This window comes from Biomphalaria glabrata, chromosome 4, assembly GCF_947242115.1.
Source record: "Biomphalaria glabrata chromosome 4, xgBioGlab47.1, whole genome shotgun sequence".
Classification (NCBI taxonomy): Eukaryota; Metazoa; Mollusca; class Gastropoda; family Planorbidae; genus Biomphalaria; species Biomphalaria glabrata.
The window spans coordinates 21,258,454-21,271,165 of NC_074714.1; the positions used below are offsets into that span (position 1 = coordinate 21,258,454).

At 32.4% G+C, this 12,712-nt stretch overlaps 1 protein-coding gene across 2 annotated transcripts in view; it reads left to right on the forward strand.

The window, feature by feature from the left end:
• LOC106063078 (laminin subunit beta-1-like) overlaps window positions 1–12,712 on the forward strand; it is a 79,652-nt gene that overhangs the window by 54,774 nt on the left and 12,166 nt on the right. For both annotated transcript variants that reach the window (XM_056027863.1, XM_056027862.1), the window contains exons 8-23: window positions 617–796; window positions 1,079–1,188; window positions 1,339–1,485; window positions 1,861–1,932; window positions 2,965–3,126; window positions 3,949–4,069; window positions 5,837–5,958; window positions 6,320–6,653; window positions 7,312–7,540; window positions 8,079–8,242; window positions 8,437–8,661; window positions 9,236–9,435; window positions 10,698–10,794; window positions 11,365–11,556; window positions 11,967–12,147; window positions 12,367–12,551. In XM_056027863.1, coding sequence (XP_055883838.1) covers window positions 617–796; window positions 1,079–1,188; window positions 1,339–1,485; window positions 1,861–1,932; window positions 2,965–3,126; window positions 3,949–4,069; window positions 5,837–5,958; window positions 6,320–6,653; window positions 7,312–7,540; window positions 8,079–8,242; window positions 8,437–8,661; window positions 9,236–9,435; window positions 10,698–10,794; window positions 11,365–11,556; window positions 11,967–12,147; window positions 12,367–12,551 — 2,721 coding nt within the window. The remainder of the gene's footprint in view (window positions 1–616; window positions 797–1,078; window positions 1,189–1,338; window positions 1,486–1,860; window positions 1,933–2,964; window positions 3,127–3,948; window positions 4,070–5,836; window positions 5,959–6,319; window positions 6,654–7,311; window positions 7,541–8,078; window positions 8,243–8,436; window positions 8,662–9,235; window positions 9,436–10,697; window positions 10,795–11,364; window positions 11,557–11,966; window positions 12,148–12,366; window positions 12,552–12,712) is intronic.

Genomic DNA, 12,712 nt, shown 5'->3' on the forward strand with positions numbered 1-12,712 from the left:
ACATGAAAAAGAAACAATAGATAACTTTACAATTTTCCATGTTCATAAACTCTTAGCTAGCAGATTGGTTACCACATTGGCTTGAGAAGCATGAGAAGGCTTTAGCCCACAAGTTAGAATTCAGGTCGTTCCCTTTTTTTTAAAAAAAAAAACATTTAAAAAGTAATTACTTATATACCCCGTTCTTTCTGCCCCTTTCCAACTGGTCCAGAAATTTAAAAGCATGAAATTTTGCTAAACAAAAACAATTGGTAAAAAAATATATTTCTAATCACACAGATTTACAGATTTATTATTGTTAGTCTAGATCTATCACAAATTTAATTACATGACTGATACATACTAATTGATACAGCTTTGTTTTTTTAAAAAGTATTTTTTTTTATTTAGGTTGTTCTTTATTGCTTCTATCATGTGTTTATAAACACAAAAGTTGTATCATATTGCTTGTTGTTTACTTGATGTATATATTTCATATGAGTTATATGTTCTCATAAAGCTCAATTTTTTACTTTCGGTTACAGCCTAGATAAAAGTATCATTTTGGAAGAATTATTAATGCTACAATTCATTATAAATGACATTTTGGTTTAATTTTGAACTACAAATATTTCAGCCTGTGATTGTGATTCTTTTGGATCCTTGCGCAATGGTCTCTGTGAGCAGGTGACGGACGTGGAGACTCAAACTGTGGCTGGAAGGTGTTTATGCAAGCGGTATGTCACTGGTGCCAGATGTGACATCTGTATTGACAATTACTGGAACTTACAGATAGATAATCTAGATGGTTGTGAACGTGAGTACATTTGGTTGACATAAATTTATTGTTAAATAAGGAAGGATACTGCAACACAGGCAACCTGAAAGCTTATGTTTAAATAGGGTCAAAAATGTTAAGAATTTCTATCATAACTGAAACAAAAGAGAATCTTAGGCCACTCAAGCTATAGGAAGTTGGTATTAGTTGGTAATATAAATCAGGTTTGCTTTTTCCATTGAATGATTTTGCTTTGAAACCAAACCTTTTGATTGTATTTTTGATTGTATTGACTACTGCTTGGTTATATATATTCCACAGCATGTTCATGTAATCCTGATGGCACAATACCAGGTGTTGGATGTGACATGGACACTGGCATGTGCAGGTGTAAGAGATATGTCACTGGTAAAAACTGTGATGAATGCTATGTAAGTGTCATCAATTTCTCACTTTTCACTAAAACCTCCCCCCCCCCCCCCCCCCCAACAATCTGTATAATAATTGTATAAGTTTATTTATATGCCAGTGTTTTTACATGTATTTATATTTATATATATATTTGTTTTTATTTTTTATAGAATGGATTTTATGGCTTGAGTGCTGACAATCGTCATGGCTGCAAGCCATGTCACTGTGACCTTGGTGGCTCCCTCAAGCTGAGCTGTGACAGTGAGAGTGGCCAATGTGAATGCAGGCCTCACATCAGAGGAAAGGAATGCAAAGAGGTAACTGTTCAAGTCCTTTCACTCGAGCCACTAAGATAGTCACTCTTCTGACAGAATAGATTGTTAAGCTTTTAGTATTGATCATTGTTAAGTTTTTGGTATTGATCATTGTTAAGCTTTTAGTATTGATCATTATGCAAACACATTGTTGCAACATCCATTCAGAGGTTGTGGAATCCCTATCAATAAAGGTTTTAATAGACTTTAAAATGCTTGTTAAATAATGTTTGATTAAAATAACATAAATTTGTGACTACTTGAAAATTTTTTTTTTTTCAGTTTTAAGATGTTTCTTAAATGTAGTTTTATTTTTAAGTTGTCTTTTTCTAATTGATATATATCACATTAACTTGACACTCTTATATCACTTGACAGGTGGACCCTGGTTATTTCTTTGCCCATCTAGATTATTACCTTTTAGAAGCAGAACATGGTCAAGGCAGTGGTGTAAGTGCAAATATTCTACAATCTTGATGTTGCATAGGCAGCATGGATATAAATAAATACATAAATACATAAAAACATTGAATATACATTGAAAACATTGAACTATATGTACATGTTTTTAGAGGCTCTATTTAGGAAAATCTGTTGGTTTTTTGGCTGGTTCTGTCTGTCAGTCTTTATTTCTCAAAAAAAAAGTACAGTTTGAAATCTAATTTGCCTATTGCCATCACTGAGCTCAAAATTAGTTAATTTTTTAAAATTAGATATGACATGTGCACATTATGTGTGACAAGTTGTAAAGTAAAAAGAACTTTTGGTTTATAGATTTATTTTTTTTTTTAAATATCTGCCCCTCTCACGGTTATATAGAAGTTTGTATACACATGTCTTTACTTTATTTAAATTACTTGTATAAAAAAGGTAAACAAAGGTGTTTGTATTGGATCTAAAATAATTGGGTTCATTAATAGTATATATATTCCTTATAGGAAGGCAACATCCTTGTTTTGCTTATTTTTTTTTATCTAAAAATAAAACAATTATCCTTCTGATCAATTTTATTTCATTTTTACCATGTTTGTGTTGGCCCATTAACAGCAAATTAATTTTAAAAATTTCATAGCAAATTAATACACATATATAGATACTACATCACAACACTACTTAAGTAGACACCAGCTGTCTAGGATGACCAGATGAAATTGAAACTCCAAATGAAAATTAAAGTGGGAAATAAAATAAAAACCTGTTTGTCATTAGTCAATAGATTAAAGTTGAAAAATAAAAATATAGACTTGCTTTATGTTATGTTGGTTATATTTTGAATTGATTTAGTGTGAGTTTTAGTGATACAATCTATTAGTATGATGAACTGCTAGTTTTGTGTTTAACTCTGTTCATTATCTTGTTTATTTTTATTATGTTTTTTTTTCTTTTTGTAATTTTTTGTTGAGATATATTTCCATACGCTAAATGTGTATTTGTTGAACAGAAATAGAGTATGCTACTAAAATTATGTTCATTTGGTGACAGAATGCCAAGGTAGTAGTGAGACAGCCTTCACCCAACTACAATTTCTGGACAGGTGAGGGACAGATGAGTGTGATGGAAGGAGACAGTATTGAATTCACTACCAGTAATTTGAACTTACCTTTCAGCACATACTATGATATTATCATCAGATATGACTCTAGAGTAAGTTGAGAACATTTTTAACTTTATTATTAACTTTTAGTTGGCTACCTTTGTATGCTATCATTTTATCCTAAAAATTAAACTGATGTCTAGAACAGAAATATTTTAACGAACATTTGTCTTATATTGTTTACACTTATTTTACTGCAGCCTACACCTAATTGGTAAGATTTCCTAGAAATCTCATTTAAGCTTTATATTTATGAATGCTTCATTTTTTTCTTTAAATTAATTTTGTTTGTTACTTTGAGTTTCATTTATCCTCATGTCTTTGAACTCCTTATTCTTATTGATTTTATGTGCTATCAAGCTGTTGTAAAAGTTGAAACATTTAGTGGTAGAATTGTGTTCATTCCATTTTTTTTTTGAAAAATATTTTCATCTTTATTTATAACTTTCATTAATTTGTGGATGTTAATTTTGTATGTATATACAATACTGTTTGTGACCTGTACAATAATAATTATGATACCAGAACATGGAAAAAATGCAAATATTTGTTAAACATTTATATCTGATACATCACCAAGTTATTGATATATTTTATACATTTAAAAGATGTGTTTTCATTGAGTGACCAAAACATTTGCAAGATTTATAGATTATTTCAATAAAAAATAATTTCTAAGAAAAGAAATTGATGAGATCTCATCAGACCTTATATAAGAAACATTTCTTTACCAACTCATTAAGAAACAAATTCATTTTATCCACCTTTTATCTACCACCACTAATTCTTAAACTTGGTTTCATGTTATTGAGATCAGTTGGACCCATGAAGTTTTAATTATTTAATCATTTTTTTAATGACTATGTCATCAGACTCCTGGTGTGTTTGATGATGTTCGTGTGACTGTGATCAGACCTGATCAAGTTGACCCCAATGGTCTCTGTGGTGACTTTAAACCCAGAGATGACATCAAAACAGTAGCACTTAAACCTGGTAAGACTTTTGGTGTTGTGATAGGCACATATCAACAAAGCGTATAGCTTATGATAGGCACATATCAACAAAGCGTATAGCTTATGATAGGCACATATCAACAAAGCGTATAGCTTAATAGTAACAACAATTCTTTTTGCACACAGTAGTTATAATCAGCCAAAAACATCTAGAAAAAAGTGTTGTTTAACAGTCTTATTGGTCTTTATGTTTTGAAATTGACCTGTTTAATTCCCAAAGGGTGTCCTATGGCTACCTGGTCCTGTGGTGTACACTCTGGACTGACTTTTGGTGTTCATGAAGGTCCCGGATTTGAATCCTCCTCGCTGCCATTTCCCCATCTTGTGCTAGGTTTAGGTTAGGATGTAATTAACTTCAGAATCTGAAGATTAATGCGAAATATGTAAAACTAACATCCATTGGTGCTGCAATAAGTCTACTGGGACTATCCAGTGTAACAAAACACAGCCCCTCCCTCCCATTTAGGCTTTACAATACATCAGGTGACCAGCACATTCTAAACTTCTGTTTGGTTTTATATCATTTATTTAATACATCTTTCTTACAGTATGTCCACCAGCTGATATGTGTTGTCTGAGACTATTTCTTCTTTTGGATCTCATTAGGTTTCTAGTTGAGGACTATCTTGGTGTGCTCTTGCATTGGTTCTAGAGTTATGAGCACCTAAACATTGTCAAGGCTATGGAACACAAAGATGATCAATACTCTTTTTTTTAATGTAAAAAGTCTATCATTTTGAAACAAGAAACTATTTCCTTGTCCCACTTTGTATGAATGTTGACAATGTTTTATCATTTGACAGTTTAAATCAAAAAAATGAACAGGAAGATCAACACAAAGTCATAGAGAAATCCAATCAGCTTGTTCTTATAAACCAAGTCATTGAGAAATCAAATCAGATAAATATAGACTGGAAAAAGGAAATAACTTCATGTAACTTTAAAACATGTATATCTATTGTTGTCGGATTTCTGAATTCTGAAAAGTTGCATGATCTTCAGTCTTAGAGATTAAACAAAACTACACTGCTGTATAATAAAGTACACAAAATTGCAAGTCACAAATTTTCATTTCATAAAACTCTTTTATCAGCCAGTCTATATTTATTTATGTCTGTTATAAACCAAGTCAAATCAGCTTGTTCTTATAAACCAAGTCATAGAGAAATCAAATCAGCTTGTTCTTATAAACCATTAACTAACTTACCATGATTTTCATTTTGAAAAAGCCACTATATATAACCTCGGACCCTAAGGCAATTTTAGTAAGCTACTAAACTTAAACCTGGACCCTAAGACTCTAAAAGTTATATTAAGCCACTTAGACTCAAGTACTAGACTTAGTTGTAAGCTACACACCATAACCCTAGGCCCTAAAACATAGGTAAGCCACTTTTTCTGGTATAGGATACAGAAAGATAATGTCATATTTAGAAACTTCCATCATTTTCATGTAATGCCTGTACTGCTTAATAAAATAATACATCTCATCCTCAGTAGTGCTATAGAAATGAAGCTGAACTGATATACTTAGCAACATTAACATGTGAACACAAAAAACTGGATTTTTTGTCAACCATTTCTGTTCGTCATATTTTTGGATTCTTTCTTGCTTATAACTTCAATCTTCCATTCTCTGTACCCTGACAATTTGTGCACTCTCCAAGGGATGAGGTTTAAAAAAGAAATATTTTATACAAGAAATACTATGTCAATATATGGTCATCTTTTTTTTTTTTGTATATAGGTCAACGCTATGAAAAAGTGACACCACCATCATGCTTAGAAACAGGAATTGATTACAAAATTAAAATAGAATTTAGCAGTAGTCAACCTTCCACTACACGTGCACAGGTCTTGGTGGATTCAGTAAGCAATTATTTTAAGATTATCAAATAGCAGTAGAAAAAAAGTTATTATTTAATATGTATTTAACACACAAAAAAAGGCCTTACAATAATTTTACATCTAAAACATAGCTTCAAAGTACATTTGACTTTGTAATTAATTAATAATTATTAAGTTTATTAAAAAAGAAAATTAAACATATAAATATGTCCATATTGTGAGATTTAAGGGAATTGTTTTTTTTTTTATTGATGTTCTAGTGCCTGTAAGTTTCATTTTCTGTTCTCTTCAACAGGCTGTGTCAAATTACTGTAGTAAGTTTGTTTACATAACAAATAGATCTAGTCTTCATTTAAAAGAAAATTGTTTCTATTTTTCTTAGATTCTCCTAGTGCCCAACACAGACTATATTCCTATATACCAAGGCCAAGGGCTACCAAATTACATGAAGACTGAGTTTCTTTACAACAGGTGTGACATGCTTCAGTACCCATCTCTCAAGTCTCCACTTAGTGAGCAGTGCAGGAAACACACTTTCTCTATATCTGCTGTTCTGCACAATGGGGCCTTGCCCTGCGAATGTCATGGCACAGGGTCAACTAGCTTGGAGTGCAATCCCAGCGGTGGTCAGTGCAGTTGCAAACCTAATGTTGTTGGGCGCAAGTGTGATGAGTGCGCACCAGGAACCTATGACTTTGGAGTTAATGGATGTATTGGTATGTTCTTACTGAAAAGAACTTTATTATTTCTAGTAGTTAAGTTTAATAGAACAGAAGGCTGCCAAAAGGTTTTATTCATATCTGGCAATGACAGCTCATTTGAATTGACAGAAAATAAAAGTGATTGACTGTTGTGGCCACATAAAACTTGTAAATTGTAACCATTTTAAAGCCATGCAAATCTGATGAAGAGATTGTAAGGGGAGCACCCGATCTAACTCTGACAAGACAGGAGCTAACCACTGTGTTGTAATAGATGTAAATTGTAAATTTTGTTTCACAAAAAAAAAATAATTTTAAAGTTGTGGCTGAGTAGTACTAGGGCACTTTTCTAATTCATTGATTAAAACACTGTTTATATCTTACCTGACTACAAAGTGATGTTAATTGTCTATAAGACTACTAAACTAATAGTAAGACTACTAAACTAATAGTAAGACTACTAAACTAATTGTAGCTGTTTGAAAAGTTTAATGATGGACAAATAAAAAGCTTTTAATTATTTTCTTAAAACACAAAAATAAAACCAAACTGATTCTATGAAATGAAGTACATAGACTTGTTGCTAGAACTATTACTGGTTGATAGTGTTATATGTCCTCAAGTACCAGTAGTTCTGAACTCCAATATGGATTGTTCTATTTTCACTTTACAGCTTGTAACTGTCATGAGTCTGGTTCCCAAGGAAGTTTCTGCAGTGAGTTTGGTCAGTGTACATGTCATCAGAATGTAGGGGGCAGGGCTTGTGACCAGTGCAAGAAGGGATACTGGGGATTCCCACAGTGCAGACCCTGTCAGTGCAATGGTAATGCAGAGACTTGTGATCCTTTGACTGGAGCTTGTATTAACTGTCAAGATTTCACTACAGGCGATTATTGTGACAGGTTTGTGTGAATCAGTTTTCATAACACTAATCAAGCCAGAAGTTGTGATAATATGTCATGTGAAGTAAAAATGTAACTTATACTTGCTTTGTTCAATTTAAGTGTGAGGGCCTTAATAACTCAGTTATTATTTTCTATTTATAAGGGTAATATTTAGGAATTTAAATGGAAGATCTGATATCTCTTTATATAATTAAATAACTATTAGTTATTTAAAAAAAAAATTGCAATAAAAAAATAAACACATACTTCAAAATATCAATAAAAAAAAATAAACTTTTTAGGCCTTTTTTTTTTTTCATTTTGCAGTAACAACAAATAACTCTCATACAATGGATTGGCTGTAAAGTGTAGTACTAAATGTTATTTTAATTTTTTAAAAATTGTTATGGCCTTTATATTAGTTTCACTAGTTTTTTAGCTACCTGTTATTGAAAAGGTTCAATTGATCGATAGGTTATTAACATTGAATATTTTGCTGGATTCTACATTTAAAATCACATGATCATAGCAAAACTCGCCTAATTGTTTGTCACAGATGCACACCAGGTTATTATGGTGATCCAGTAATCGGTGTTAGAATACCTTGCAAGCCCTGCATGTGTCCAGGTGGCCCTACCAGCTCCATTCAGCATGCTGATACCTGTGCATTTGACCCACGTAGCCAACAAGTCTACTGTACATGTAAACCTGGATACTCAGGTAAGATTTTTTGTTCTGTGTTCTTGTCTGTTCTCCCTTGTATGCAAAGGTATATCTCCCCAAACATACAGTTCAAAGGTTTGATGGTAAAGCGAACATGTTTAAAACTTTATTCTTGTCCATTTTGTCTGTAACTTCAATGCAGGCCATCCCTCTCTGGAGCAATAATAAACACTACTTTAACTTCCTTCAAGGTCTAAACTGTGAGAGCTGCATTGACAACTACTATGGAAACCCAACAGAGCTGGGTGGCCAGTGCAAGCAGTGTGTCTGCAACAACAACATCAACTTTGATGACCCTGACAGTTGCAATGGTCTAACAGGGGAGTGCCTTAAGTGTCTCTACAACAGTGAGGGATTCTCTTGTGAGCACTGTAGGCCAGGTTACTATGGTGATGCAACCAAACAAAACTGTGCTAGTAAGTTTGAGTCTCTTCTTTAGGAAATTACTTTTTTTTGTTGCAGGTAGAAATACAGTGGGAGAAAATTCTCTTTTTTTATTTTTGTATAATTCTTAACCTTAGCTTACCTTCAAAATTATGATTTTTCATTTAATTTTCAAAAGCTTTTCAAAGTTTTAGAAAATATAATAGTGAAATAACTATGGCTTCAAAAATATAAATCTTCAAAGTTTATTATCTGGTCCATTGTTTAAGATTATCAAAGTGTATCTTCAAGACCATTGTTCAAGATTGATTATCAAATAGTTTTCTAGATGATATTAATATAATAACCAAAAAAGTAAGTCCGTAATGCACAGAAAAAGTAATCAATTTATTGATGATGCTTTTTACCCGTTTTACATTACTGTACCCAAACCTGATAATTTAAATAGTTATAGTTTTTAGCACATTAGCACTATTTAGATCATATTTAGAATACTGTTAATGATATTAATCACTCTGCACAAGCATCCTGCTCTAAAATTAATTAGTATTATAATGAAATAAAGAAAGGTAATTGTAAAGCTAATCTTTTGTCTTTTTCTTTAAGCTTGTGTTTGCAATCGGCTTGGAACAAACTCATCACTGGGGCAGTGTGACCGTGTCACTGGCCAGTGCCCATGTTTGCCTAATGTTGTAGGCACATCCTGTGATGTTTGTGCCTCTGCTCATTGGAACATCAACAGTAGATTAGGCTGTTCTTCCTGTAACTGTGACCCTGATGGTTCAGTATCTCTAGAGTGTAACCAGGTACTTGTTTAGTCTCTACTACAGCCTTAAAAATAACTGTATAATCTGTCTGACTCAAACCAAAGAGCTAGTTGTTCATTTCACTACAGAAACATGTTCTCTGAACATAAAGTGCTTACTAGAGATTCAACTTTGAGAGTCAAACAGATAATACTTGGCACCAAATATAGGATGGCTGCCATCAATTGGGGCCTCTGCATTTTGCGTAATATTAAAATTTTAATGTATAAAACACTAATTTGGGTTCTCCACCCTAGCTATGCCACTCGTGTGGTTTACGTGCTGGACTGTCATTTGGACGTAACAATCATCCTGGGTTCAAACCCGGCTCGCTCCATCCCCCGTCATCCTGCGGGAGGTTTGGACTAGGAAGTAAATTATCTTCAACTCTGAAGGAACTTCAGAAACAAGTAAAACAAACACAAACATGTCTCAAGTTTATATGATGTAGGGGACCTGTTGTTAATATGTAGCAAGTTTATTACCAATCACAAGACAGCTCCTATTAGAAACAAGATTATTCTTTATAAGGGAATAAGTTTGGCTTTTCATGCTTAGTTCCAAATTCTATGTGACTTAATTTAACTACCATCCTGTTGCTTCCTTCTGAAACTGTTGCATCCCAAGTTTTTGTTCCCTTAAACAACATTTTAGTTTTTAGATTTAAAAAAAAATATGTACTAGAGAATCCTTTTTTTTTTAGTTCTCATGATTACAGAAACAGCTCAAGCCTTTTTATGTTTTAGATATATTAAAAAAAGTAAAGTTCCCTTTTCAGACCTTGTGATCTATAGGGCAGATGATGTATAGGTTATCTGTTACTTTGGTTGAGAGTTATACTTTGCTTGAGAGTTAAAGAGGGTGTTGTCTGGCCATATCAACCATTCAACTTTACTTTCCCCAACTAATGTCAAGTACCCACTAGAGTTGGGTAGACTTAGTGTCGTCTTAAAAATTCTGAAATTAAAAAATCCCAGTCTTTACTAAATTCAAGCCTGGAACTTTCCGGATCGGGAGCCAAGCTTTACCTCTCAGTCACCATGCCTCCCACTTTTAAATATGTTGACTCAATTTAAAAGATTGTATTAACATTTTAGTGATACTTCATTTAGTGTCGGCGAATAAAACATTTCTTATTCAAAGATAGTGCAAGAAACTTAGAACCAATATTGAAATGAAATCCCATAAATTTTCTATGTTGCTGACCAATAAATTTCTACATTTTTTTTCTCTTACTGATCTCATTGTTTGTCATGTGACAGTTTGATGGCCAGTGTACTTGTATTATTGGACGTGGTGGACCCAAGTGTGCAGACTGTCAGGACTTTTATTATGGAGACCCAACAGACCAGTGTATTCGTATGTTGAACCTTTACATTTTTTTACTGTTCTATATCTATTATGTAATTATAATGTACACTATTTGACAATAAATTAAAATGGTTGTTATCAGATTGCAATTATTTAATACTATTTTTATAAAATGATTAAAATCTTGATTATAATTATGGAAAATATGAATCTACAGAAAAGCATAAATACAATTATTTGATTTAGTTAAAAACCTTTAAAATAATGTTAAATCTCAATGACCAAATGACCAAAACCTTATTAGGTATTGGCTAAATGTAGACCAAGGTTTATATAGAGGACTTTAATGGAGAGACTGACCAAAACACTTTGAATTCCAGATTTATAGGAAAGCAAAAGGTTTGATAGCAATACATTTTTGACCAAGTCTATCATTGGCTCTGATACCCTGGAGTTGGAAAGTAGATGGTTGATAAAAAATGAAAATATTATAAGTTTTTTTGTAATGACACTATTTCTTCACGTAAATTGACTGCAGACTTTGTAACTCAATGTGACATTTTTAATAACTTTAAAAAAAAGAAAAAGTATTAATTAAATATCTTTTTTTTTTTACAGCCTGTGACTGTAACAAACAAGGCTCAAAATCTATGCAGTGTGACCGTCGCACTGGGCAGTGTAGCTGTGTTACTGGTGTCACTGGGTTTAAGTGTGACAGATGTGCTCGGGGAACTACTGGTGACCTCCCCAACTGTGTGCCTTGTGGTGAATGCTTTGACAACTGGGACAAAATCATTATGGATCTCAGAAGTAATTTGGATCATTTTAGCTTGTGCTAGTTACTTAACCAGCTATATAGTTGATATTGAAATATTTTATCACAATTATTGTTCAGATAGTTTTATTACCTAATAAATGAATCTCTAAATAGAAGAAATAAATGTAGACTATTTCTTAACACAAAATTGAATAACATTTGTGTTTGATAGCAGACTTTATTTCTTCACTAATATTTTTTTAAAAACCTTTTACTGCTATTACTTTTCTTACATTAAACAACAAAGATTAAACTGAAACATTAAGAAATACATAAATCTAAATTCTCACTTAGTTAAAATAAAAACTAGCAATGGCATGCAGGTCTAAATAGGCATCCAGTAACCTATATTGAATTTCACAGTATGATTTTAATGTTGTTTTTGTATAACAACTCTGTCTAGATCAAACACTTGACCTGGTGGGCAAAGCCAATGATGTCTCTGTGAATGGATCCATCAAAGCATTTGATGAGGAGTTCAAACTGATGCAGAAAAACCTAGACGAAATCAACAGTATACTTAACCAAGTCAATTTCACCCAGGTGGATATCAAGGACATTCAGGACATGCTGGAAGTAGTCAAGTAAACAAAACCATGACTTTGTGGCTTACAAAGCCCTATGCAGATAACTTGCTTTTATGTGTTACATAATATGTCTTTTCTCAAGAATGCTGATCTAATTAATTGTATTGCAATGTTGAATTACAAATGTGAATAGAATATAATTATTAATCTTTTTGGAAGGCTTTTTCTTTCAATTACTGCATTATAAAGTAATTAGATGGTTTTATTTTATGACAGAACTAATCTAACTGAAAGCACAAAGTCTCTAAATACAGTGGATGAAGATGTCAGCAAAAGGACAGCTCGTATCAAGAATGGAGAAATACAGATTGAGCTGATAAGGGATAGATTAAAAAGTTTGAAAGATCAAGCTGATCAGCTGAAAGTGAATGCTACAAACATACAGATCAAAGATGTGGGAGGTTTGAATTACAATTTGGAATGTGAAAAAAGTTCTCGTTAATAGTTTGTTGTTTATTTTGCTTTCTACAACAATATATAGAAAAAATTTTTGGCAAGTTAAGAATTCAATCATGATAGAAAAATATGAAAAAATTAAAGAACTTGTGGATTCTGTGGCCCC